Source organism: Pelodiscus sinensis, chromosome 18 (assembly GCF_052426305.1).
Source record: "Pelodiscus sinensis isolate ZL-2025 chromosome 18, ASM5242630v1, whole genome shotgun sequence".
NCBI classification, from domain to species: domain Eukaryota; kingdom Metazoa; phylum Chordata; order Testudines; family Trionychidae; genus Pelodiscus; species Pelodiscus sinensis.
In genome coordinates, this window is record NC_143069.1 from 7,314,777 (window position 1) to 7,342,328 (window position 27,552).

At 60.7% G+C, this 27,552-nt stretch overlaps 2 protein-coding genes and 1 long non-coding RNA gene across 11 annotated transcripts in view; 2 read left to right on the forward strand and 1 right to left on the reverse strand.

Annotated features, from left to right (window-relative positions):
• The window catches only part of LOC142823330 (maestro heat-like repeat-containing protein family member 7), a 200,137-nt gene that overhangs the window by 111,181 nt on the left and 61,404 nt on the right, over nucleotides 1–27,552 (forward strand). The window contains exon 1 of one of the 9 annotated variants that reach the window (XM_089769964.1): nucleotides 7,609–7,747. The exons of 1 other annotated variant lie outside the window; for it this stretch is intronic. In XM_089769964.1, the coding sequence (XP_089626090.1) occupies nucleotides 7,730–7,747 (18 nt within the window). In that variant the 5' untranslated portion in view covers nucleotides 7,609–7,729. Of the gene's footprint in view, nucleotides 1–7,608; nucleotides 7,748–17,526; nucleotides 18,628–27,552 lie in introns of those variants that run through there. 7 more of the 9 variants (XM_089769957.1, XM_089769963.1, XM_089769955.1 and 4 more) reach the window with 7 other exon arrangements.
• LOC142823340 (maestro heat-like repeat family member 5) lies at nucleotides 8,240–10,933 on the forward strand. Its single transcript, XM_075914271.2, has 8 exons — nucleotides 8,240–8,349; nucleotides 8,465–8,570; nucleotides 8,840–8,935; nucleotides 9,097–9,201; nucleotides 9,591–9,726; nucleotides 9,959–10,053; nucleotides 10,302–10,454; nucleotides 10,811–10,933. The coding sequence occupies exons 3-8, from the start codon at nucleotides 8,930–8,932 to the stop codon at nucleotides 10,826–10,828; spliced, it is 513 nt and encodes a 170-aa protein (XP_075770386.2). The 5' UTR covers nucleotides 8,240–8,349; nucleotides 8,465–8,570; nucleotides 8,840–8,929; the 3' UTR covers nucleotides 10,829–10,933.
• On the reverse strand, nucleotides 25,033–26,471 carry LOC149523193 (uncharacterized). The gene is made up of 3 exons (XR_016347116.1): nucleotides 26,343–26,471; nucleotides 25,203–25,865; nucleotides 25,033–25,166 (listed from the first exon to the last, which is right to left on the reverse strand). It is a non-coding gene; the product is annotated as an uncharacterized LOC149523193 (long non-coding RNA).

Below are 27,552 nucleotides of genomic sequence, written 5' to 3' on the forward strand. Positions count from 1 at the left end.
CGGGCAAACGGCCACGCCCCTTGGCGCCGGGAAACCTCAAATGGTTGGGGACCACTGCATTAGGAGAAGCCGTTGGCTGCCTGCCCCGCCCTGCCCCATTCCTTCTTTTACATTCCCCTGATCCCATGGGGGTCACGCTGCCCCCCTTTGAGAGCTGATGCTGAAAAGTGCTGGGAAAGCTCGGGGCGATTATCTGCCTGACCCCGGTGAATAGGAGCTGCCAAAGGCCCTGAAGTGTGACAGACCCTGGAGCTGTGACCGGCCCTTTCACCCAGCAGGATGTGCCGAATGCCCCAGAGGACCAAGGGATGGTGGGCGTGGCACTTCAAGCACACCTTGATTTTCTTCTGTCAAGGCTGGGGCATCGGACCGTCCAGGCTGGGTTCCTGTGATTTCCCGCGCGTGCTGGGCGGATGGTTTCCTGTCCAGTGCAGACCACTGCTGGTGCGGGACCTCTGCATATAAATGCTGGGTAAGTCCTGGTGGGTTTTTAATGGGCAGTGTCATGTGGTTTGGTAACTCAGGGTGCCCCTGTATAAAACTATGGGACACCAACAACTTGAATACTGTGTACAGCTGTGGTCTCCTCACCTCAAAACAGATATTTTGGCCTTGGAAAGGGTTCAGAAAAGGGCAACTAACATGATTAGGGGTTTGAAACGGGTCCCATATGAAGAGAGGTTAAAGCGATGGGACTTTTCAGTTTAGAAAAGAGGAGACTGAGGGGGGATATGATAGAGGTCTATAAAAACATGAGTGGTGTGGAGAGGGTGAATCAAGAAAAGTGATTTATTAGTTCCCATAATAGAAGAACTAGAGGACACCAAATGAAGTTAATGGGTAGCAGGTTTAAAACTAATAAAAGAAAGTTCTTCTTCACACAGCGTGTAGTCAACCTGTGGAACTCCTTGCCAGAGGAGACTGTGAAGGCTAGAACTATAACAGGATTTAAAGAGAAGCTAGATAATTTCACGGAGGTTAGGTCCATAAAAGGCCATTAGCCAAGAGATAGAAATAGTGTCCCTGGCCTCTGTTTGTGGAAGGCTGGAGAAGGATGGCAGGAGACAAATCGCTTGATCATTGTCTTTGGTCAACCCTCTTTGGGGCACCTGGTGCTGGCCACTGTCAGCAGACAGGCTACCCAGTACTGCCGTTCTTATGTTAGGGTTCTTGGTTGGGGCACAGGGCAGAGCCCATCGGTTCAGAGCTGCTAAGAGCAGAGTTATTTGCACTTACGTCCCAGCCAGACTCCCTCGTATCCCCTAACACAGGGCTGGGGGGATCCTTTTTTGGGTCGGGGGCCACAGAGAAATCCGTCGGGCCTTGTAGGAGTTGGGCGGCAGGAGTGGAGCTTAGTGCCTACGGGGCCAAGGGAAACAGAGAGGGCACCATGTCCACAGGGCCGGGGTGCCATTTTCCCTAGGGCCTCCGGGAGGGCGGGGGGAACGAGTGTGTCTATGGTCTAGGAGCCAGGGCCCACCAAAGATGAATCCGACCCAGGCTCTGGTACATCTCTGCAGCGCTGCCGGCCGGTTCCCCCACCTCTTGGTCCTCAACCCAACTAGACCCGCTTCCCGACGGCTGGTTGCCCCCCGGCCAGCCCCGCTCCCTCCAGCCCCCTCCCAGCCAGCCCTGCTTCCCGGCGGCCGGTTCCCCCCCACCCCCTCTCTTCCAGCCAGTCCCGCCCCCCCCCCCCCCCGGCCCCTGCTGTTCAGTATTTTTTTTAAACCATCTGATAACCCTAGCAGGTGGGGGTGAAAAGTGCATGGAAATGCCCGCACAGGCGCGTCTGGGAATGAGATGCTGCTCTAACATCTCCGCCTCTGTTCACTTCCAGCCCCTGCCTCGTGGCGCTGGCCCCCTCGTGGCCTGGGAGGGCTCCCCAGGCGCACCATGGCCCGGCATAGCAAGCTGCAGAAGCACGTCCTGAGCCTATACAGGCAGTTCCTGCGCACCGGCCGGGAGAAGCCGGGATTCCTGCCTCGCATCCAGGCTGAGTTCCGGAAGAACGCCAGCATCCCCCGGGCCGACGTGATGCACATCGAGTATCTGCTCCGCCATGGCCAGAGGCAGCTGGCGCAGCTCCGAGACGCGAACACCAAACAGATGGGCACCTTTGTCCAAGCCAAACCGGAGGAGCAGTGACCCCTGCTGGTTGGCGCAAGCGTCTGTCTTGTACTGGGACGGTTGGGGGTGAATTCACAGATCAGCCTTCCTGGTTCTCACATCCCTGTGCACCCCTCGTGTCCAAACACAGGTGCCTGGCTTGGCATTTGCTGAGCTAAGGTGTCTTTATTGGCAGCCAAGCTTTTAAACAGTTCAGGTGTGGATGGGTGATCTGGAGGAGATGCTCTTGTTTCCAGGACCTGGTACACAATTCATTCTACCCCTGCTGGCTCCTCTCTTCGGGTATGTCTACACTACAGCGCTAGTTCGAACTAAGCTAATTCGAACTAACGCGTCTAGAACTAAAAACTAGTTTTGCTAATTCGAACTAGCAAGTCCACATTGAGTGGACTCTGAACAGGGCTTAAGGATGGCCGGAAGCAGTGCCAGCAGGGCATCAGAGGAGGACTTAGAGCGTGGAGATGCAGTCTCAGGCTAGCCGAGGGCTGCGCTTAAAGGGTCCCGACCCCCACCCCGGACAGACAGTTCTAAGGGGTGCCCCGCTTGAAAACCAGTCCTGGCTTGGAGTGCCCGGAGTACCCACACTGGGCACATCACACCACTCAGCCATCAGCCCGGCTGCACTTGCCGCAGGCTGCCATCTGGGGAGAGGGGGTAATCGGGGGGCTGCAGGAGAGCTTCCACCCCCAGAAGCCTGCAGAGCCAGCCCAGTCCTCCCCATCGGGGGCTCGTACCCCATTCCTCCCTCACCTCCTTCCACTTACCCTTCCCTAGCCCCCCTTCTTATTGATGTACAAAATAAAGATAACGTTTCTTCCAACATTGACTCTGTCTTTATTGAACAAAACTGGGGGAGACTGGGAAAAGGAGGTGGGAGAGGGGAAGGGGAGGTTGGGTCCATGGAGTAGTCTTAGCCAGGGGGTAGGAGTGGTGTCCCTGCCCAAAGTTTGTGCAAGGCTGGAGAGGGATGGCACGAGACAAATGGCTTGGTCACTGTCTTTGGTCCATCCCCTCCACGGTCCCTAGGGTTGGCCGCTGTCGGCAGACAGGCTACTGGGCTAGATGGACCTTTGGTCTGACCCAGGACGGCCATTGTAAGCTCAGGGCTCAGGGTCGGGGGTCTCAGTGGACCCCCTTGATTTTCATACAAACCTGCTCCTGGGTGGCCAGGCTGGCAGCTCTCCTGCCCTAGATGGCCACTTTCCTGTGCCTAGTGCGGAGATCGTGGACGAGGTCCACGATGTCCGCACTAGCCCAGGAATGTACCCGCCTCTTGCGGTCCCGGGCAAGCTTCCGGGAGCCGCCAGCCTGGTCCCGGGAAGAGGGGGTGGGCTGGGGGACATCGGGTGGGTGGCTCTGTGCCGTGCAGGGCTTGCACCTGGCACGGGCACCGTAGCCAGCCCGTGCCCCTTTAAGGGGTCCGGGGCCGGGAGGGGGGCATAGAGTTTCCCTGGTGTTGGCCAGAGTGGCCACCAGGGAAACCTGGGGAGGGCTAGCCTCCCACTCGTTCGAATTGAGGGGCTACACAGCCCTTAATTCGAACTAGTAAGTTCGAACTAGGCTTAAGCCTCGTAAAATGAGGTTTTTCTAGTTCGAACTAAGCGCTCCGCTAGTTCGATTCAAATTCGAACTAGCGGCGCGCTAGTGTAGCGGCTATGAATGTTAGTTCGAACTAACGTCCGTTAGTTCGAACTAACATTGTAGTGTAGACATACTCTTCCATCCTTAGCCAAAGAGGAACAAGCCAGTTAGCCCAGGGAAATAAAAGAAAGGGAGAGCGGTGACGGAAAACCCTGTGTCTGTCATTTTTTCAAATGATCTATCTTGCCTAAAAGCCTGTCAGGGATTGGGCTCTGTTGCAGGAGGTGCTGGCGAAACACTCCGTGGATTTGGGTGCTACAATTCCTGAGTGTCGTCCGCCTTCCTGCCCCCTCCCCCCACCGAAGCGCTTTGGAAGGCTCACAAAGGACAGAGACCTGCCTTTTGAAAATCCGACTCCCCACCGGTGTCTCAAGACAGGTGGCTCTCTCTCGCCAAAAACGGAGGCAGCAGCGTGGGATGACAGGCAGCCAGGTCGCAAGGGGAGGTGCTTTTTAGACCAGTTCCCTCCTGGCACTCCGTACTGCTGCCTCTGTATCAGAGGCAGCAGCACAAGCTGGCAGCAGCCCTTGCCTGGGGGCTGGGTCTGAGCTTCTGGACCTGGTGCAAACTGGAACTGAGCGAGGCTGCCTGCCTGCCTGGCTCCTAACACACTGTAAATGCAGAGCCGCAGAGGGGGTAGGTCCCGCACCCAGCGCGAGCCAGGACTGAGACAGCTGGCCCCTGGGGACTATCGAAAAGTCAAGTAACCGATAAGAAATCATGAGGTTAATTGACTACTCAGTGAATATCTAACGTCCCTAATCCCTTTTCATAGTTCCCCTCTGGACTCTCTCTCCTAAAGCATGGCCCTGAGATCTGGACACAGTGCTCCAGCTGAGGCCTCCTCCGTGCCAAATAGCTAGGAGAGTGACCTCCCATGTCTGCCGTACGTCTCCTACCACGCCCCAGGGCTATGCCCTCTTACTGAAGGGCTTTGTGTCTGAGATCGCTTCTCTCCTAGGCTACGTCTACACAACGAGTTTTTTTGGCAACAAATATGCTAACGAGGGACTCTATGACATGCAATGTCATTTGCATATTTTCTGCTGATCCGTTTTTGTGCTCGGGGTTTGTGCGCAAAACCAAGCCATGTGGATGTTTACTTTTTGTGCAAAAAACCCCCTTTTCCCACAAGATCCCTATGCCTGCAAAAAGGCCGACCGATCTTGTGCAAAAAGGGGCTTTTGCCTAAAAAGAAAACATCCACATGGCTTGTTTTTGCGTGTTCTTGTGAAAAAACTTGTGGCGCGTCTACACTCTACGTGTGTTCTTGCAGAAGTAAATTTGCAGTAAAGCATCAGAGAACAGGGCTCCTTGCACAGGAGTTATTCCTCTCCCGACGATGACTAAGCCCCCTTTGTGCAAGAGCTGTTGTGCAAGAAGGCAGCGTGGACGGGCACCAGGGGCTTCTTGAGCAAGACACTTTTATGGCTAAAATGACCATCAGAGCTTTCTTGCACAAGAGAGCGTTCACACTGCCATGGACGCTCTTGTGCAAAAGCCCATGGCAGGGTGGAGGCACTCTTGCACGAGACCTTTTGCGCAAGAACTCCGGCGTGAAACAGCTCTCGTGCAAGAAGCCTGCAGTGTAGGGCAGGGAGCAGCCTATGAGGGAGGGGGAGGGACCCCTAGTAATGGCTCAAACTTCCCAGGGGGGTGGCCAGAGGCAGGACATTTGCCTGGCAGGGTGAGGGGGGGGCGGTGACCTCACAGGGGCTTTGGGCAGCCCTCAGCATATAAGGCAAAGGGCAGGTGGGGAGGTGGTGACCTCACAGAGGGACCCACATCTCAGGCTGATAAAAGCGGGGGGCGGGCCCAGGGGACTTTGGAGACCCCCGGTTGCTTTAGCTCTGGTGCGTCTCCTCCTCACGGTTCCTTCGCGTTCTGTGACTTTCACATCCCGACACCTTTGTGACGAAGGTAAGAGCCCCCAGGGGTTGGATCCCGCCCGGGGCCGGCTGGGTTCCAGGCAGGCCCAGCCCTCGGTCAAGGGCCAGAAGGTGATTCCTCACCTGGGCTGCGTCCTTAGCGCCACTGGGGCTTTCTCCTGGTTGGTTTCCCTTTTCCTCCATCCCCCCACATTTCTGCTCTGTTCTTGCCTCCTCTGTGACCTTCCCTTGCTGCCTCCCCCAGCTTGGGACCCAACAGACTAGCTGAAGGACGGGGGGTGGTTTGCAGGAGCCGTGGGGTGGGGGATGCAGCCCGCATTGTGGGGACTGGGGAGGTGGGGCTGGAACAAGTCTATGCCGGTGTCTTTGGGGAGAACGCTCCACCCCCCACACCTTAGATTCTCCCCTGATTGGCCAAGAAGGGGCTGTTGATGGGCAGGAGACTCGTGGAATGAGGAGTAACGGTAGTTTGAACTAGGAAGCCTAGTTCGAACTACCTAGTTCGTGCCCCGTGTAGCCGCGCTGCACGGGGTTCGAACGAGCGGGGTTTTAAAAATGGCGGCTCCCCTCTTATGCAAATGAAGCCCGGGAAATTCAAATCCCGGGCTTCATTTGCAAGTGCGGTATGCCTACATTACCCTCCTAGTTCGAACTAGCGGGGTAGTGTAGACATACCCTCAGGTCCTTGCAGTGCCTGTGCAAGACCGAACCGATAAGCAAGGGGCCATTTGGGGGCTGGGGGCAGTCGCTCTGGGGAGCTGGAACCCCTGGATTTCGCTCTGCAGGCTGCGCCCCAAGCTCCCCTTTGCTCCCCTCATTTCCAGCATGGCCAAACGTTTTCGGCTGTGGTTCAAGAAAGCCCTGAAGATGGCCCCAGGGCCGGTGGGGAGCAGCTTCTCCGTCCCCGCGGGCGGGGAAGCTGGATCCCACCAGCTCGGGGCGACTCGCCCACCGGCCAGGCCCCCCCGGACCTGGCTCCAGAGGCGGCTGGGCAGGCGGGACCCAGCCCAGCGGGGGAGCCGGGTAGGGTGGCTCCGGGGCCTCCTCTGTGGAGAGAAACACCTGCCCCGGGAGCCCAGCCCCCATTATCACCAGGGGGCATCGCCCTGCCCGGCCCCCGGGGACCTGCCAGTCTCCGGGAGCCCCCAGCCCGTCGCTCCCCGCACCAGCCCCTGCAGCTGTGGGTCCAGGTCCGTCAGCAGCAGCGCCTGGGCCTCCAGCTGCAGCCGGGCCACCTCCTGCAGCCGCTCAGACCCAGGTGAGGGGCCGTGAACACGCTGGGCCCAGGGGCTCACCCACTACCCGGGGGGGGGGCGGGGAGGGGCAGCCCCAGTGTCTGCCCCTCAGCCAGGGCAATGGATGGGGGGGGTTGCTTGGCTCTCTTGTTCCTGGTGGGGGCTCTGCTGAGGGCGTTGGCAGATGTGAGGGTGGCAGGGGGATGGGTCCCTGCGAGGGGCGTGTGGGGCCCAACCTGCCCTGGGTCCCTGACATGGGGGCGCGTGACCCCTGCTGGCCGCTGGAGTCACCCTGGTCCCTTCCCTCCCGCACAGAGCCCCCCTGCGCCTCGGCGGAGCTCTGCCAGGAGCGGATGGACTCCCGGGTGGAGGAAGGGGCCATCTATGACATCGAAGAGCAGCTCCACACCCGGGACACGGTAGGAACCTTCTCCACACGGGGGGGACCCGAGATTGTCCGGCCCCTTCCCAGCACGTCCCCCCCCCCCGGGAGGGGCTTGTCCCTGGGGATCCCCCTGGGGCCCCTTCTCCTGCATGACCTGGACCCCCCAAGCTGGGGGCTCTTGTCATGCACCAGCTGGGCCCCCACAAGCCTGAGGCAGCAGTTGGGGGGGGAGTGTGGGTGCTTGGACAACCGGCAGCTCCCACCTCCACTCCTGGGAGACCTGAGCCCTGCAGCTGTCCGTGGGGGGCAGGCAGGCCCCAGGCTCACAGACTCTCTCTGGGGTACAGAGCCCAGCCGCCCTGCAGCGGTTCCTCTTGGCCATCCCCCTCGCCTGCCTCGCCGCCCTCCAAAGAGGCGAGGACACCCTGGCGCCGCGCTGCTGCAAGGACACCATGATGGCCAGGATCGTTGTAAGCGAGTCGCGGCAGCCGGGAGGAGGGAAGGGGATACGTGGGGTGGACAGGGGTCTGCCTGGGCCATGGCGGCGGGTGGGGGTGCTGGAAACGGGATGGGTGGAGCCAGAAGGGCTGGAGGTGGACATGGGGAGGGGTGGGTGGGGATGCTGGAGGAGGGAGGGACACAGAAATGGGGCAGGTCTGGGGTGCCGGACAGGAAGGGGGATTCGGGACAGGGAGGGGTCTCCCCGGGCCATCGGGGGCTGGAAGGGAGCCGAGCGGGCTGCTGGGGATGCGCCTGGGGAGCAGGGATGAGGAGGTTCAGAGGCTGGTCACCAGGGCAGTGAGGGGCAGGAGACGGCCTGGGGACAAGGATTGAGCTGGTCCCAGTTTGGGAGGGGGGTGCTGGGAGGGGCCCTGTGCCGGGCAGGGGGGCTACAGGGCAGCGGGAGGCAGTGGGGTTGGATCCTGCTGGGTGGGGGCGCTGGCCGCGTGAGCGTCTCTTGGGGGCCCAGCCTCACACGCCCCTTTGTCCCCTTGGGTCTCACAGGAGATCATGGAGGACTCGCCCCCCCGCTGGTCTTGGCCGACTGCCTCAACGCCGCCTGCAGCCTCAGGTACCGACCCCCCCCCCCGCCGACTCCCCCCCAGAGCAGATCCCCTGGCCAGGGAGTGGGAAAGTCTCTGTCTCCTGCTGCTGAATTAACAGTCTCTGCCCCTCTCTCCTGCCAGCACCTTGCAGCCTCCCCTGCGGGCCCAGCTCCTGAGCCCCCTGCTGACGGCGGCCGTAGGACAGACAGTGTCTGGGGACTGGCAGCAGGAGCCCATCCACACGCAGGTACGTCCCTCCGGGCCCTGCTCCCGGGCTGGGCTGGAGCTCCAGAGAGGAGGGGGGGGGGCAGAGGGAGGGAAGAAGCTGCAGGTTTGGATCCTTCCCTCCAGGGTTCCCGTTGCTCTCCCGGGGGGCCCGTCCCTTCCATGCCCAGCCTGGGCTCCTCCCTGCTCTGCGAGGCGGCTCAGACCCTGCTCAAGGCTGCACCCCGGAGCCAGCGGGTGGCCTGGATTCCCCAACCCCCCTCTGACCCAGGGCTCCCCCTTGTCTTGCAGCAGTTCATCCGGGCCCTTCCCTACGACCTCCAGGCCCTACTGGCGAGCCTCCTCGCCGAGTCCCCAGACACCGCCCGGCTCCAGCTCATAATGGAGGTGAGCCCCGTGGGGGGGACGGGGCCATTGTCCCTGCTTCCTCGGGGGCCGAGAGAGGAGCAGTGTCAGTGGCTGGGGGGGGCACAGTCCGAGAGGAGCCCCAGGCTCTGCCCAGAACCGGCACCTCCCTACGGGTCCTGACCTGCCTCTTTCCCCCCCAGCACCTGAGCCCGTGGCTGGAGTCCCGCCTGCCCCAGGAGCGAGCCAGGGCCCTTGGCAGCACCACGGCCCTGCTGGGAGTCGCCACCACCCTCCCGGGGTTTGACGTAAGTGACCTCGGAGCCGGGGGGTCTGGGGCTGCAGGGCGCGGGGCTGGGAGCGTCCCCGGGAGGCAGAGGCAGGGCCGGGAATGGGCCGGGAATGGGCCGCGTTCTCCTTTCCCCGGGGAGGGGCGACCCTGGGCCCTTCAGGGGGGCTCTTGAGGGACTGGGCCTGGGGACTGGGGAGTGGCCGTCAGTGGATCCCCTTGTTCCACCCCCGGAGTGACCCTTCAGTCGGGGCCATTGCTCAGGGTTGTGTCCTCGCAAGGCCGGCCCCGCCCCGCCCCGGGAGGTGTCTCTGTCCGTCCCCCGAGCTCAGACCCGCCTCGGCGGCCGTTTGCATGGGACGTGCAGCCCCAGGATGCTGAGGGACCCCCCCTCTTCTCTCCCCTCAGAACTCCGCCGACTGGCCGAGGATGGGTCACCACGTGGCCCAGCTGGGCCTTTTTATTTCGGACCCATCCGAAGACGTCAGCCGGCTGGCCCGGGAGGGGGTGCACAGCCTGTATCAACTCCTCCTGCACCACAGGGGTAAGGAACCCAGCCGGGACCTGGGCCCCAGGGACACCCTGAGGGTGCCGGCGGCGGGGGGAGGGGACCCAGCCCTTTTCCCCCAGACTGGCCCAAGGGGGGATGCGTCCCTCTGTGTTCCCCTCCTTCTGCCCCCTGTGCCCCTCCATTTGCCCAGGGATGCCTGCAGGGACCCGTGGGAGGGGAAGGGCTCAGACCTGCCAGCAGAATGACCCTGTTGTGTCTCTTGCAGGCCTCAACATCCACCAGGCAGAGGACCTGTGGTGCAGACACTATTATAAGGAAAAATGGGTCCTGGCTCACAGCAACAGCGTGCGGGTGGGAGAGGTAAGGACGCGCTGCCAGGGCAGGGCAGGGCTCGGGGGTGGGGCTGGCTGGGGCCCTCGTGGGGGTAGGAGGGTCTTGGGGGCAGGAGGAAGCTGTGACCTGGGGCAGGGGTTGGGGTGCCGGGTGAGGAGAGCGTCTGGGTGCAGGGTCTGGAAGGGAGTTTGGGGGAGGAGGAAGCTGTTTTAGCCCCAGGAGTTGGGGCCGGGCTCTGGGCCGTCAGCTGAAACCTCCTGTGCTCTTGATTCCAGGTCTTTGGGCAGCTCTTCACAGCAGAGCAGGAGAAAAGCTTTTTGGACAAGGCTCTGCTCGCTGCCCGCTCCCCCCTGCGGCGCCCCAGCCAGGCCGGGCTGGTCCTGGCCCACGCCCTGCATGGGCAGGCCCATCAGCTCCTGGAATACATGGTGAGCAGCCGGAGCAGATCAGGAGAGTGGGGCAGGGCCAGGGTCTCCTTCCCATCCCCTCAGGGAGTCCCCCGCCCCTTTCCTCAGGCTGCCCCCACCCCACGTCCCTGCTGGCAGAATCCCTCCTGCCCCTGCGAGCGTCCCTGGGGGTGGGGGAGGCTCTGAACACAGAAACTGTCCTAGGAGGCGGGAGGGGGCCGAGGTGTCAGGAGCTCTGGGGGGGGGGGGGTCAGGAGCTCACCCTGCGGGCCTGACGGGGGGTGACCAGAGAGCAGGGGGAGGAGGGTGGAAATGCTGGGGGGCCAGTTCCCCTGAGTCCCCAGGGATGAATGTGACGGATTCTGCTTCCCTTGCAGCAGGAAGACACCCAGTGAGAGCAGCAAGAGCTGAGGAGCCAGCAGCTGCGTCCCCCTCCCCCCAACCCTCCCAATTGTATTGAATTGTATTTACATTCTCATTAAACAATGTTTCAAAAAACATTTGGATCAGGCTTGGTCAATAATTTGTAATGGGGGGGCCATTTTGGCAACTGATCAAGGGCCACATTTCTACCGAGGGGTTTGGGGTCTGGGACGGGGCGGTTGGGTGCAGAAGGGAGCTTAGGGGAGGAGCCTGCGTGCAGGGAGGGGGGGTATGATCTGGGGCGGTGGATAGGGGTGCAGGGTCCAGGAGGGGGTATGGGCGCAGGAGAGGAGTCTGGCCTGGGGGAGGGGCTCTAGAGGAGTGCAGGTCTGGGAGGGAGCTGTGACCTGGGTGAAGGGGGAGCAGAGGTTTTGGGGGAGGGGTGCGGGTGCCAGAGAGGAGTCTGGCCTGGGCGAGGGGTGTCGGGGGGTGCAGGGTCAGGGAGGGAGCTGTGATCTGAGGGAATGGGGGACGCAGGTTCAGGTGGTCGCCTGGGACAGGCAGGCGGGGAGGGGACGTGGGCGCCAGGGACAGGCTCTGGCTGGGGAGGCGCCTACCTAGGCAGCTGCGTATGGGGGAGCCCGACTGTCACCTGAGGGGATGGGGGAGCTCAATTTTCAACTGTGGGGAATGGAGGAAATACTGTGGAGTGGAGGGAGCGAGATGCGGGGGGTGAATTGTTCCTGGAGGGGAGATCTCCCTGGCTTGGGTGGGGGGGGGGGCGTTTCCAGCAAAGCCCTCACATAAGAGGGAGACAGACGGGGGGGTAGGGAGAGGACGGGGATGGGCAGGGCAGGGTGGGTAGAAATGGGGAGGGGCAGGAGAAGGGAAGGGGGAGGAGATGGAGGAGAACAGGGGACAAGAGTGGGGGCGGGGATGAGGAGCAGGACACAGGCAGGGCAGTGGTGGTGATGGCTGAGTGATGAGAACAGCTTGCGGGGAACTTAGCTCTCCCCCAGCTGTACACGCGATACTAGACTGACTCTAGTCTCTCTGCGGCTCCCCAGCTGGGCTCTCACTCCCACGTCTCCCCTCAGGGTGCCTGCCGGCTCCCCTGCTCTCTCTGAACCCGTCCCTGGGGTCATTGTTACCATGAGGTGTCTGGTCCCTGGAGCGTCCCCTGTGACCCGCTTTATCTTCTGCAAGGACGGGCGGGAGGCTGCCAGCCAAGTGTTCAGCCCCGGGCCATTCACCTACCACCTCACCCGTCGCGTCTCCGGCCCGGGGGACGCTGGGAATTTCTCCTGCTGGTACCAGCACAGGAGTGACAACCTGAGCCTCTCCAGGACGCTGCGTGTGACCGGTGAGGCCCTAAGGCCCAGACCTGCCCCACCCAGAGCAGCCGGACCCCACTGCTGGGGCAGGAACATGGGGCTGTGCTGAGCAGAAGGGGCTCCGGGGCAGCTGGCATGTGTGGGCAGCAGCCTCCGTCACACCCCTCCTGCAGGGCAGGGACTCCCTGCCCCCCATCACTGTGTCTAGGGGAGCTGGCTGGGCCGGCACAGCCCAGAACAGCCCCGGTTCCTGGAGCACCCCATGGTGCCAGAGAACCTGGCAGGACAGTGACAGCCTGGGCTGGCTGGGTTTTCACAAGCAGGGTCAGAGGCTCTGCGGGCCCTTCCCAAACTCTGCTCATGACTGGTGCTGCCAGTGGCTTGGGGGCTGGGATTAGAGGAGCGGTCTGGTGCCCATCTGGGGGGCTGGGATTAGAGGAGCGGTCTGGTGCCCAGCTGGGGGGCTGGGATTAGAGGAGCGGTCTGGTGCCCAGCTGGGGGGCTGGGATTAGAGGAGCGGTCTGGTGCCCAGCTGGGGGGCTGGGATTAGGGGAGCGGTCTGGTACCCAGCTGGGGGGCTGGGATTAGAGGAGCGGTCTGGTGCCCAGCTGGGGGGCTGGGATTAGAGGAGCGGTCTGGTGCCCAGCTGGGGGGCTGGGATTAGAGGAGCGGTCTGGTGCCCAGCTGGGGGGCTGGGATTAGAGGAGCGGTCTGGTGCCCAGCTGGGGGGCTGGGATTAGAGGAGCGGTCTGGTGCCCAGCTGGGGGGCTGGGATTAGAGGAGCGGTCTGGTGCCCAGCTGGGGGGCTGGGATTAGGGGAGGGGCGGGCTGGCATTATGGGCCGCCCAGCTAGCCAGCAGGCAGGTTGCTTGTTGGCCCTTGTTCTTGCCCAGGTCTCTGCGCAGCTGGAAGGGGGCAGGAGAGAAGGGGGCAGGGGCTGGAGTTCAGGGATTCCCTTCACACCCTCTGCTGGTGTCTGGCTCCTTCCCAGAGCCAGTTGCAGCCCTGGCCCCTCTGGCCCCCTCCTCCCTTTACTGTGACCGTTCCTTTTGCTGCAGGTGCCCAGGACGGAGCCGCCGTCGCCAGCCCAGGTACCCGCACCCAGCACTAGGGCTGTTCTCAGCCCCCGAGCTCCCTGAGGGTCTGTCCTGGCCTGGGGAGGGCTAATCCCTGCCGATGACCCAGGATGGGGGAGGAAACAGGTGCAAAGTCCCTGCACAACACGGCCACTGCCAGAGCCAGGGACAGAACCCAGGCATCCTGGCAGCCACCCCCCACTCTAACCACTAGGTCTCACTCCCCTCCCAGAGCTGGGGATGAAACCTGGTTCCCAGCCCTCCTGCGCTAACTGCTAGGCCCCATGGCCCTCTGTGCAGTGGGAGGCTAACCCCCCATCCCATTGCGTGTGCTGGTGTTGCCCTCTAGTGGTGAGCCCAGCTGGCTCAGGCCAAGCCTCTGAGGGTATGTCTACACTACCCTCCTAGTTCGATTTGAATTTCCCGGGCTTCATTTGCATAAGCGGGGAGCCGCCATTTTTAAAACCCCGCTGGTTCGAACCCTGTGCAGCGCGGCTACACGGGGCACGAACTAGGTACTTGGAACTAGGCTTCCTAGTTCAAACTACCGTTACTCCTCATCCCTCTGCAGCCACGGTGCAATGCCCGGAGCCCAGGGATAATGGGGACAGACAGAAGGGCGGGGGCTCAGGGTGCATATCGGAGCCCTCTGGGCGCTGGCCAGCCCCTGCCTAGATGGAGGTCGTCTGGCAGCGGGTGCCGGCACAGCCGCAGCGTGGTGGGGGCAGGGGGGGCCTGCGCGGTTCCTAGTGACGTTCTCCCTCTTTCTTCCAGTTGTGTCGTCCTGGCGAAGACCCAGGTAGGTGGGCCCCGGGGAGGAGTCCCCCTGGCACGGTGCCCCTGGGCTTCCCTTGCAGCAGGGATCAGGGCGGGGGGATTTTGGGGGCACAACCGAACTGCGCGGGAGGGTTCCGATGTCCCTGACAGCTGGGTCCCCTCTGCAGCCTGCTCCCCCGTCCCACGGCCCTCTGATCCCCTGGCCGAGCTTGGGTGCGGGCTGGGCCATGCTGCGGGGGTGCAGTGGGTGGCAGGGCCGGGGGGTCGGGGGTGGCATGCGCTGAGCCGGCTGTGTTTGTCCTGCACAGGCAGCCGGGCACGGGAGGCCCTGGCCATGACGCTGCGGCTGGTGTTGGCGATCGTCACGGGGGCCCTGGCAGTGGCGGGCACACCGAGGGGCAGCTGCACTGTGAGGGCCTGCCAGGCTCCCCCATGCCGGTGGGGGGCGGGGGGGCAACACGAGCTGGGTCCTTTTCATCTGGCAGCTCTCACTGTCCCCGCCTGATGGAGACGGGGCCCCCTCCCTCACTGTGACCGTCCACCCCCACCCCGTCTGGGGGTCCCGGCAGTGCACCTCCATAGGCTGACGGGGGCACCGTGTCCATGTGCAGCGCTGGGCCTGCCGCTGCAAGGGCCGGGGAGCGCTGGTGGGGGAAGGACCCCCCAGTGGAGCTATAGGTGGGGGAGTCTGGGGGCTCCCCGGACTGGGGCTCCCCAGGGATGGAGAGGTTAGGGGTGTCTGGCTGGAGGGGGAAGAGGGTGGGAAACTGTGGGACCTGCCCATGTGATTCAATCTAACCCCCCATCTCTCTCTCAGATGCTGACATTGGCCAGTTCTGCACCTCCAAGGTAGGTGCTGCACCCCGGCCCTGGCTGCAGTGGGGGGTTCAGGCCTGGATGACCAGGGGGAGGGGGAGCAGTGAGGCAGGGGCCCTGGGTTTCCCCTACTAAAGCCAGAACTGACCCTGTCCCGGCACCCCAGGGTGAGGCTGAGCACCGGGTGGACCCTGCTGCCATGGGGCTAAGCACCTGGGGGCCTTGCCTCCATGGGGCTGAGCACCTAGGGGACATGCTGCCATGGGGCTGAGCACCTGGGGGCCTTGCCTCCATGGGGCTGAGCACCTGGGGGACATGCTGCCATGGGGCTGAGCACCTGGGGGACCCTGCTGCCATGGGGCTGAGCACCTGGGGGACCCTGCTGCCATGGGGCTGAGCACCTGGGGGCCTTGCCTCCATGGGGCTGAGCACCTAGGGGACATGCTGCCGTGGGGCTGAGCACCTGGGGGCCTTGCCTCCATGGGGCTGAGCACCTGGGGGACCCTGCTGCCATGGGGCTGAGCACTTGGGAGACATGCTGCCGTGGGGCTGAGCACCTGGGGGACATGCTGCCGTGGGGCTGAGCACCTGGGGACATGCTGCCGTGGGGCTGAGTATGTGGGGCAGCCCACCTGCAGGGACTCTGCGATGGGAGTTGCTAACCCCGGTTGGGGGGCTGGGGGGGGGGGGCGCAGCAGCTCCCAGGCAGAGGGATGGGCCTGGCCATGGGCAGTGCAGCCTGAACTGACCCCTCCTGCCTCTCTTCCAGACACTGCCCCCCGTGCACTATGACATGGTGACCTACGAGCACTGAGGTGATCCTGTGCTGCTGCCTCCTGCCCCAGGAGCCTGGTGAGGGGGGCTCAGTGCTGGGGGTGAGGGGAGCACCCACCCAGCAGGGGCCAGCAGGGGGCGCTGGGGGGATAATGGGGGGAGGGGCTTGCACAGTTGCACACACCCAGGATGGCTGTGGGGCACATCGGGGGCTCTGGGGATAATGGGGCAGGTGCTGGGGCAGTGGGATCAGAGGTGGCAGGACAGGGGGCTGGGTGCCCCTAGCGGGGATAAGGGGGGGAGTAGGGCTGGGGGTTGCACTGTGCATAGCTGAGCCCCCTCCCATTTTCTCTCCCCAGGACGTGGAGGGGACGTCCCTCGCCCGGCTGGCTGAGGGGCACCAGGACTCCTGGGCGCAGGGAGGGCGCTGGCTGGGTGCTGGGGCTGCGCTGGAGCCTGGGAGTGGGCTAGAGCCACCAGAGCCCTCTGCCCCCCGCCCCCGATCTCCAGTGAGGCTTGTTCCCGGCATGACCCCCATGCCTGCAGCTGGGCCCTGGACACTGCTCGGCCCACACGGGAGAGGAGGAGGCACCTGCTCTGCCCTTGGATCTGTGGGCACAGGCAGGCTGTGAACCAGTGGTGCCAGCAACCTCCCCCAAGCGCGCCCTGGTACCAGCCCCTCAGCAGCCTGCGAGCCGGGGCCCTGCCCAGCCCCACAACGATGGCCAGGGCCGCTGGGGTTAATGCAACGAGACGCGCCCAGCTGCAATGGCCGAACCCCCCGGGCTCCGGCAGCCGTGTCCCTGCGTCCCTCTGTCCGTCTGTCGGGCGCTGGGGCTGGGCTCGCCCTGCAGGTGGCAGCTGGTTTCTCTCCATAACTCTGCAATCGAGAAAGATGGCAGAGCTAAGCCCGGGGTGCAGCCGGGGGATCCCAGGCTCAGTTCCAGCAGCCTTGGTCACAGCAGCCAGGAGGTGGCATGAGGATCATGGGCTCAGCTCCAGCGAGACAGGTGGGCCCCACAGGTGGTCAGATGTAGAGACTGCTCCGAGCTGGCATCCCACCAGCAGGCAGAGAGAAGCTGGCGGGCGAGGCTGGGAGACAGAGAGGAGCCCTCAGCTGACCAGCAGGCAGGCTGAGAGTACGTGGTGGATGGCCAGGGAGAGGAGCCAGTGGGCTGACAGGGCTTCAGGGCACAGTGCAAGCAGAGCAGGATGGAGGCCCTTCTGAGCATGGGCTCAGCTCCACGGTGCCATTGTAAACCTGGCTCTGCCCCCCCACTCTCCTTGCTCCCACGAGGGAATAAATGTGTGAACCCCCCACCCCCCACTCCAGGACAGGCCTAGCCTCATATCTCCTTGATACCGGGAGAGTCACCACTGGGGGCTCCTCTTCGGCCAGTTCGACATTACCTAGCCCAGCTGCAAACCCTCGTGCTGGCCACCCGGAGCCCTGTGAGTGTGTGTGAGCTGGGCACGGCATGGCCAGGGAGCCTCACGCCTGGTGCAGGGCGAGTTGCCAGAGCGTTGCCTGCTCCGGGCTTTGGCACAGGCTCGGGGGGTGAGAGCCAACACGTCTGCACAGCCCCACGCCCTGGCAGCGACACGCCTCAGCTCGGGGGCAACACTCATCTTAGGCCTTGTCCACAGTGGGGAGCTCTCGGTTCTCGTCACCTAGCTCAGCTGCTCCCTGGGCTGGGGCAAGACAATATCAGCTTGAGGTCTTGGTAGCTGAACCCAGCGTCCCCCCCCCCCCCCCCCGCCAGCTCTCGGTTCCAGCGGCGGCTCCCTTGGAACAGACCAGTGGATGATGAAGCGCGTTTACCAACGAAAGCTGCTCCGCAGCCGGCGATCACACAGGCGCCAAACGCCTCCATGGTCCACTGAGATCCCCAAGGGTGGGCATAGACCCACATCCCCCAGAGAGCATCGGGGCTAGCCGGGACTGGGCCACTGGGCCCTCGCTCCGCAAGGAAGCCGTGTTCTCTGGGATTTGCCGAGATAGTGACATGGAAACAGGTCTTGGGTATAAGCTCAGGTGTGATTGTGCTCTAGGTACATGGGGTGCCCCCCAGGGTGAGGCCGATGCAGTGATGCCCCTGCCCTGGGCAGACAAGGGCTGTGTCGACCCTACACGTGCAGGACTGTGCCGCTGGAGTGTTGTAATACAGACCCTGCAGCAATGGAAGGGGCTTTGCTGTCACTGTAGTTAATCCCCCCTCCAAGCGATGCTATCCAGGTCAATGGGAGAATGTTTCTGTTCACCTTCTGCTGGCTACACCAGGACATAGGTCGGCCTCACCACGTCCCCAGCGCTCTGGATTTTTCACACACACCGATGCAATATAGCTGGGTTGACCGAAGTTTTAGGTGGGCATAGACCCACAGCCTTCAGCTGGAGTCAGGGTGTCCTCACGGCCATCAGCCTGGCTTTAACGGCATCGGCTGGTCCTCGCCCCCTCAGCCAAACCCGGGCACCTGATCCTCGTCCCCTCAGCCAAACCTGGGTGCCTGTCCCGAGTCCACCAGCGCTCCGTGGGTCGTTTCTACTGAGTCCCTGCAAACCTGTTCCAGGAACTGCCCCTCCTGCCCCATGTGTCCCAGAGCCAGCTGTTCCAAGAGGAGTTTGTTTGCTCAGCATGTTCCCAGAACACGGATTTCACAATCCAGTGATATAAATAAGGCCACAGCGCTGGGCACGTGGGTCACTTCCCCTCTGTGGTCTCCATTGCACACGCCCATTGGGGCAGTGCTAGGGGGTGCAGAGGGAGGGGTCTCAGCAATGAGAGGCCTGTCACACACCCTGCCCCCTTGGGTGCCTGCCCCATCTCCCCCACCTCCCAGCCTGTGACCGTCACACCGAGCTCAGCCTGCCTCTCTCGCTAGGGCCATCGCCTGCACTAGTGCCTGGCTACGCTGCCCCGCAACCTCTGCTGTGGGGCATGGGGTTTCCTGGGCACTGCCTGCTCCCAGCTGGACGCCCCCGTGGCAGGAGTTCAGCTGCCTGCTCTGGAGCTGGGTACACAAGGATCCCCATCCTCCTGGCCTGGCTGTGGGGTGAGTGGCCTTTTCCCTTTGCTCTGGCTTTGAGTAGCCCCGTGGGCAACCTGCTCTCCTCCATCCCCACCCATCAGGCACAGCATAGCTGTGTCCTGGGAGCCGGGACTCCTGGGTGCATTGCTGCTGGGGGCAGGAGAGTGGGGGCGATGGTTTGGGGAGGGTCTTTCCAGGGTTTATCTAGCTGCATGTACGATTTTACAGCACAATAAGTTTAGCTTTTGTTTAACGTCTGTCAGTGACTCCTGGAGGTGTTTCCCAGCCACCCTGGGCTGGTTTCTTTGGGAACACGGGGCATCAGGCTGGGAGGACACGTCATACAATCCCCGTCACACGCTTACCAAGCGCCATCTTCACGCGCGTGAGGCTGTTCTCCCCTCCCCCGTTAGGAGGCTGGTCCCGACCCCCCTTCTCATTTCCAGCCTAACGTGATTCCTGGCTAGTTTATCCCCAGTAGCTCTTGTGCCAACACTGTCCTTTGGCTTCACTGGTTCCTCTCCCTCCCCGGGGTTCCCTGATGGGGTCCTACAGAGCAGTCAGCTCCCCGCTCAGCCTGCGCTGTGCCAGCCAAACCCGCCCTGCTGTGCTTGGTGCTGTGCACCACACGGCCAGGGAGAGCTTTTGCCCTGCTGTGCTCACAACCAACCATGACACGTGCTGTCCCCAGACACAGCCCTTCTCCGGCTCTGGCCATCACTGGGGGACAAGGACACGTTACCATCCCAAATCGCAGCTCCCTCTCAGCCCCCACTGGCATTTCCAGAGGGCTGGCCAGCCGCTCTGTGGGCCCACACAGACCCGCCGGCCCCGTCGCTGGGGCTGAAAGCAGAGCTCGTCGCTGAGAACGTTTGCAGATGACACAACCGGGGAGTGTAAATACGGAACGGGACAGGTCACGGATTCAGCGCAAGCTGGGCACTTTGTAAACTGGTGCAAGCAAACAATCTGTGTTTTAACAGAGATACGAGCAACTGTGCACAGCTAGGAACCAAGCCCATGGGGCTGACGAGCGGCCCGCAGCCCCCTTGGCCTAGGAGTCTCTGGCTCTGAACCTTTCCCTCGGCCCCTGTGCGGGGTGCGCGGGCTGGGCAGGGTCTGTGGAGCCCAGAGACTCTCGCAAGGCTGCAGAAAAGAGGCAGCACAGTGAGAGTGGGGCCCGCGGATGTAGCCAGGAATAGTGGGGGGATGGGCCAGGCTTGGTGAGGGGCGTGGGTCATGGGGTGCTGAGGAGAGCGGGTGAGGGTTAGTGAGGGGGCATATGTCAGTGAATGGGGGCGAGGCAGTGGGGCAGGAGGGCCCGGGCCAGTCAGGAGGTGGGGTGAGGAGAGGTGAGGGGAGGGGTTCAGTGAGGAGGGTGGCGAAAGGGTTCGTGGGGGGTGAGCCAGGATCAGTGAGGCGTGTGTAGCGAGGGTTAGTGAGAGGTGTGAGGTAAAGGTCAGCGATGCGGAGGGGGAGCCAGGGTCAGTGGGGGTGGGCCGAGGGTTGGTGAGGGGCCAGGGTCCCACTGTGATATAGCAACAGGCCCAGCTGGACAGGGCCCTGCAGAGGGAGCGAACCCAACAGCAGAGACGGGGTTGCCAGGGGCTGGAGGATCAGGGCCGTGCTGTGTGGGAGCAGGAGACAGGCAGAGACCCCGCAAGGGGGAGCAAGTGGGCAGCAGGGCGGGCTGAGCTGTCCCAGAAACATCCCCCCACACGCTGCCTTGAGACCCGCCGTGCAGGGAGCTGTGACTGCCCCGGCCTTGGGGGCGTCCAGCAGCCCCTGAGCCAGGCAGATGACTGCAACTGGCTCTGCAGAGGTTTGCCTGGTCCTGTCCTGGGGAAGGGCCCTGTGTTAGCCGTGTACGGCCTGGACAAAGGCAGCCCCACCTCACAGCAGGCCGGAGCTCAGAGGAGGAAGGGTTTTTCTTTTCTCGATTTCTTTCCTTTTCCATTGACTCTTGGCTACAGGGGCTGAGCACCCACTGACTGGTGAGTACTCGGCTGGGGCAGTCACCAGGCATTCATCAGCGTGGGCAATCACCAGCATTCACCTTCCAAACCAGGCTCTGTTGGGGGGGAGATGTGAGGCTAGTGCAAAAAGAGAAAAGAGGCGGGAGGCTGCTGAGATAATTGGTATGGAGAGAGCAGGTGAGTGAGGGGAAGGGACACAGGAGATAAGTGAGTGTTACTAAGATCAGCTCTCCACTGTGCCCCCTCCCAACAGAGGTGGGAAAGCATCAAGGGAAGCCATAACCCAGTGGATGAAATATCACCTCAGCACACCCCCTTCTGGGGTGAGCAACCACAGCACCGAATTTCAGCATCCCAGAGAAGAGAGTGTGACTGCTGAAGGTGTGTTGGTTTGTATAGAACCGCAGAGACGCAGGACTGGAAGGGACCTTGGGAGAGCATCTCGTCCAGTTCTCTGCACACATGGCAGGACTAGGTATTATCGAAACCTTTCCTGACAAGCGTTTCTCTAACCCACTCTAAAAAGTCTTCAGTGAGGGAGATTCCTCAACCACGCTAGCTCCCTAGGCAATTTATTCCTGTGTTTAATTGAATTTCATCCTATTTACTTCAGACCGTTACTCCCGTTAGCCCAGATCATTTTGACTTTTAATCTTGTCCTCCAAAGCACAAAGCACTGCAACATGTACATTCAGAGTCAATCATTCAGTATGTTTCCCATGCAGGTATCAGCTAGAGTGTGACGATTGCTTTAGCATGTTTTAAAATCTTTCAGCTGCTTAGTGCACCCTTAAACTTGCTCACAAATTCTCACCCCTTGCCAGGTTGTTCCAGGCAGAGAGAAATCTGTTGTGTTTGTGTTGGCTTTTTGTGTGTGCTCTTCTTTACATGTCAGATGTGGATAAAAGCACAACCCCAGATAGCCCCGCCCATGTTACTGATTGGAAAGCTGTCCAGTAGCCAGGCAGGAGCGCTGCAGCTCACAGACGCCGACATGTGGACAGCAGCTGGGGAGGGGGTGCTGTGTGGTGAGGGGACAAGGTGATCTGGAAGCCCCTTTGCCATAGTCTACAGTGTTCAGGTTCGGCCTTCGGGATGCAGGAGCAGCTGTGAGGTCCCTCAAGAGGGAGGATAGCTGGTAACAGGGCAGTAGCCCAATCCCAGAGTGTTCTCGGGGCCCCGTAGGCAAGGCCCTGCTGGTGTAGCCTCTCTAGGTAAATTGGGGCAAGAAATCTCCTGGAGTTACTAGTGTCCCTCCGCTTCCCCAGCCTGCTTCTCTGTGTAGCGGATAGTGAGGGGTGGGCTGCTTCCTGTCCCCCCAAGATAACTTAGGGTGGGGTAGGGTCCCATTTTGCAATACCCCGCCCCTAGTGCCATTACAGTATGTCAGTGTAGCCCAGGGGTGTCCAGCCTAAACCTGAGAAGGAGCCAGAATGTACCAGCGCCCATTGCCAAAGAGCTACAGTTCTATGTCACCAGCCCTGATCAGCTCCCCAAACAGCTCTCACCACATCCCGCCCACTGGCAGCCCCACCGGTCAGCGCCTCCTTCTCCTTTTCCTCCTGCCCACTGGGATCCGCTCTCGCTCAGTGGGAGACACTGGCGGGGAGAAGCGTGGGTGTGACAGGCTCAGTCGGAAGTGGCAGGATCCTGGGGGGAAAGGGCCTAGGGCAGAGCTGGGGTTGAACAGCGAGCACCCTCCGGCTCAGTGGAAAGTTGGCACCTATAGCTCCAGCCCTGGATTTGGTACCTATGCAAGGAGCCTCATATTAACTTCTGAAAAGCCGCATGTGGCTCTGGAGGTTTAACTTTTTTATCTTATTTGGCATCTTCGTGTCTGGTCCCTTTCCTTTGGAGAGCAATTCTTTTCCAAAGTTGGACTGGTTGATTTAGTTGGGTCGGTCCTGCTCTGGGCAGGGGGTTAGACTCGATGACTCCTGAGGTCTTGTCCAGCCCTAGGATTCTAGGATTCTGAATTGTCTTCCCATCAGGAGCTGTGCTGGACTGTTTTCAGCAGCTGCTATGGGTGTGGCTCTGTAACTGAGAAGAGCAAGGAATGGATCTTCCTGCTATCGGGTTTTCTTGGTTCCCTATACAGCTCCTTCAGCCTCTCCATTTGCTTGGGGTAATGTGGGGAGCTTGGGATAACAGTTTGTTCGGAATGACAAATGTTGCTGCAGTGAACTGTGGTCCATTGTCTGTCACTGGTTGCTCTGGAATACCAAGTGAGCAAAAATGCACTTCAGTGTCTCGATAACACCGCAATGTGCCTTTCAATTACATTGTCTCTATACACCCGGAAAAATAATCCATGGTGACCAGGTAATGAAGTATCAGAGGGGTAGCCGTGTTAGTCTGAATCTGCAAAAGCGATGAGGAGTCCTGTGGCACCTTACTTCAGTTAGTCTATAAGGTGCCACAGGACTCCTCATCGCTTTTGCAGGTAATGAAGGACTCTGAATTTCCCTAAATCTGCAGCTAGTCTCTTCAAGGTCTCTCTGGTGGGAACGTTTGTGCGCTATATAGTTCAGTATTGTCTCTTATGTTGAGTTGTACTGGTTCCCCTTTCAAAAGCCCAGGGTCCTAAGAACATAAGAATGGCCATACTAGAGCAGAGCAATGCTCCTAGCCCTGTACCCATTCTGTTTTCAATTGGAGTCAATGCCAGGTGCTTCAGAGGGAATGAACAGATCAGGCAATCATCAAGTGATCCATCCCCTGTTATCCACTCCCAGCTTCTGGCAAAAAGAGTCTAGGGACACTTCAGAGCATGGTGTTACATCCCTTCCCATCCTAGCTCATAGACCTGTCCTCTATGAATTTCTCTAGTTCTTTTTTGAACCCTGTTATAGTTTTGGTCTTTACAATATCACCTAGCAAGGAGTTCCATAGGCTAAGACTAGAGCTTTGCATTGAGAGTGAATGTGATCAAAGAACCACAGACAACCAGCGACCTTCTGAGCTGCAGTGTGGCAGCCAAGATGGGCCTGGTGAGAAAGGCAGAAGAACTTGCTGGAAGATTTTCTGATATAACACTTATTTCTGTGGTGAACTCGCACAGGCAGGTCAGATAAGTCCAGGGCTAGTTACAGCTGTTTTAGGTGACTTCTACTCTGGGAGGGACTGGAGGGCTACATCTAGGCTGCAGCACTTTTCCGGGATACCGGCGTATCCCGGAAATCAATGCCATGTCCAAGGAGCGTGTCTGCTTTTTCAGAAAAAAATTCAAAAAAGCAGACGTGCTCTTTTGCCATCCCTGTAAACCTCGTTTTACGCGGAAGAGGGATGTGTCAAAAGAGGACTTTTTTTCCAAAATGTGGCACCATGTAGACATGCCAAATTTTGGAAAAGCCTCTTTTAACAGTAAAGCGGAAAAAGATACACAATTTGCGTACTGCAAATGGTGTTTCTTTTTCCGATTTATCTTTGCAGTGTAGACCTAGCAAAGTGTAGATTTTAAGTCCCATCTGAAATGCCAGAGACATCAGCTCAGGAGTCAATTTTATAGAGAATTGTCTTGCCATTAGCATTCAGTTTCATTCTCCAGACATGCTCTCTGTGATCACAGGTGACGGATCCCACAAACAATGGCTCTTGGTTGTTTGTGATGAGTCAGATCCCTACGTGCTCTGGTGCTGTACACAGCTGCAAAATGCCCATAATTCATGTAAATATTATACCATGTGCCTCTGGCTGGACAGGCTGAATTTTTCCCTTCTGCATATAGGCTGGGATTTGTCCCTCTTAATCTGAGTGGTCTCTCTCCTGGTCTCAGGGGGGGGTCTTACCCCAATACGTTCTAACACACAAGTGTCTGTTTATGGCTTCTGTCATGGTCATGAGGGATGACCAGCAGCCTGGGAACTAAGGAGTTAACTATGTCCCTATACCTAGCCAGGTAGCATTCAGCCAATAGAAATGCAGGTAGGGATTTCAAACTGAGACAAAGGGATTTTGGGGGTTTCCCTCCTTTGTCTCTAGGCCAGTTTGCTCTAGAATACTGAGGGAGACAGAAGACATGTCTCTCTCCAAGAAAAAGACTCTTCAGAATGTGTCAGAAGGGTAAAGTTTAGATAAATCTGGGTATGTCTACGCTACAGCACTATTTCAAATTCACTTATTTCGAATTAGTTAATTCGAATTATGCTCATTCGAAATAACACATCTAGACAAAAAAACTAATTCGAAATAGAATTTTTCTAAATAGCACGTCCACAGTGAGTGGACCCTGAATTGAAGGTAAGGCTGGCCGGAACCAGTGCCGGCAGGGCATCAGGGTCGGACTTAGTGTATGGGGCTGTTGCCTCAGGCTAGCCGAGGTCTGTGATTAAAGGGACCTGACTCCCATCCTGGACAGACAGTTCTCAGGTTTCTCCGCTTGCTGGTCCACCTCGCTAAGTGCTCTGCTTGCCCTTACTCGGGACACCACGGCACGCTGCAACATGGAACCAGACCTGCCCCCGGGGACTCTGCTGCGTCTCGTGGACACGTTGCCGGCAGCCTGGCTGCACTGTCTGCAGGCTGCCATCCGGGAGGACCATCGAGGGGATGTCAGGATCCAGGGGGCCCTGCGGAAGCGCTTCCACCCTGAGGAGCGCTAACAGTCTCCCCGGTCTGCCCCACCGGGGGCTTGTGCCCCACTCCTCCCTCTCATCCTTCCACTTACCCTTCCCTAGCCCCCCCTTCCTGATGTCAAATAAAAGACACGTATTTTCAAAAATAGAAACTCTCTTTATTGAACAAAACTCGGGGAGGGGAAATGAAACTCTGGGGAGACGGAGGCGGGAGAGGGCAGGAAGAGGGTGGGAGAGGGGGGGGGAAAACTGGGAGGAGGGAGCTGGAAGGGGGAAGAAGGGGAAGGAGAAGCTCAGGGCTCAGGGGTGGGGGTCTCGCCGGGCCAACCGCCTCCCAGCATGGCGGGGGAGGAGGCCTCGGCGTCCCCGGGGAGATGGGGAGGAGGGTGCAGAGGTTGAGGTGGGGGGGTGGACATTGAGGATGAGGGTGTGGAGGTTGAGGAGGAAGAGGTGGGAGGGGGGCAGGAGTGGGAGGAGGACCCGTAGCGGGGGGGGGCAGCAGGTGCAGGACCGGCGCGGAGCAGCATGCTCTGCAGCAGGGCCTGCAGGTTAGCGTTTATGGCTCGGTCCTCAGCCAGCTGCTCCCGGCGGAGCTGCAGGTCTTCCCGCGTCCAGGCCTCAATGGTGTGGTGCAGGGCTCTCAGGACCCCCAGGTGCTGGTCCCAGTACTCCTGCCAGGTGTGGGAGCGCCCTGCACAAGCAGCTGGTGCAGCTGTAGAGAAAGAAGAGAAGTGGTCAGTTCTCCCTGGGGACGCAGTGGACGATGCCCAGCCCGCCCCTGCGACGTGAGGGCACCCGTGCCCTGCACTGTCAGAACCGATGTGCTTGCACAGAGGCCATGGTCAGGATGTCTGGCTCTCCCCGGGATTGGGAGCTGCCCCAAGACTGCACCCATGCCCCTGTGCCGTGTATACTGTGGCCGGGGCGGGGGGGGGGAGATATCCCCTGACTCTGTGTAGAAGGGGCCTGTGAAGGGAGAGCATCCTGCAGGGTCCCGCCCCGGGGTCGGGAACGTGTCAGGTCTCTCCACACACGCATGTGCCTATTGGGCCACGGCCCCTGGGTGGCAGGGCATGTGCTCGCAGGTGCACAAGTGGCTGCGTGATCTGTGGGAGGCATGGCCCACGCGCGCGGTCCCTGGTCTCCCTCCCGCCTCCCCCCCCGGGCAGGGGACAGTGCTGGCACTTACCTGGTAGGGCCTCCCTGGACGACCCTGCCGACTCCAGTGCCGGGACAGCTGGTGGTGGCCCCTCTGCTGTGCCCAGGTCGGGGCCCTCTGGCCCCAGGTCGCTGTCTCCCAGGCTGGCACAGACCGCCCCGCCCCCCAGGAGTCGGTCGAGGGCGGGGAAGTAGGGGCAGGTGGCAGCCCCTGCGGCGCCGCCCCTGGTGGCCCTGGCGTACGCCTGCCGCAGCTGTTTGACCTTCACGTGCACCTGCTCCGGGGTGCGCCTGTGGCCTTTCCTGGCCATGGCGGCCGCTATGCGCCTGTAGACGGCCGCGTTCCTCCGCCTAGAGCGGAGACCATGGAGGTTGGGGGGCTGCCCCCAAACCTCAATGAGGTCCATGACCTCCACACTAGTCCAGCAGGGTGCGCGCTGTCTAAGGCCCCTGGCTGGCTCCTGGGCAGGGGAGAGCTGGCTGCTCCAGGCTGCCATTGTGTGGCCACTGGCTGAGGGTCTGCAGCTGCTGGCAGGCCTGGCTCTCGCACGTGCCCAGTGGCAAGTCTACCCCTGTAAGGGCCCCAGGGCTGGGGAGGGGAGAGGAGTTTTCCTGGTTTGGCCCTTTAAGGCGCTCCAGGGCAGTGGTGGATTCTCCGCGTGTCGATGGGTCTAGTGCAGGCCCAGAGGCCTTGCTGGGATGAGCTAGGGCAAAATCCAGGGCCGGGACCGGACAGGAACCCGTGAGAGGCATCGGGGCGGGTGGGAGGCTCTAACTCTTGCTCCTGGGCCAGGAAGTCCAGTGCTGGGTGACACCAAGGCCACGTCTACACGGCAGGCATTTTGCACAAGAACAAGTGTTCCTGAGCAACAGCTTGTGGCGCGTCTACACTCTATGTGTGTTCTTGCGCAAGTAAATTTGCAGTAAAGCATCAGAGAACAGGGCTTCTTGCACAGGAGTTATTCCTCTCCCCACGATGACTAAGCCCCCTTTGTGCAAGAGCTGTTGTGCAAGAAGGCAGCGTGGACGGGCACCAGGGGCTTCTTCAGCAAGACACTTTTCTGGCTAAAATAGCCAGCAGAGCTTTCTTGTGCAAGAGAGCGTTCACACTGCCATGGACGCTCTTGTGCAAAAGCCCATGGCAGGGTGGAGGCGCTCTTGCACGAGACCTTTGGCGCAAGAACTCCGGCGTGAAACAGTTCTCGTGCAAGAAGCCTGCAATGTAGGGCAGGGAGCAGCCT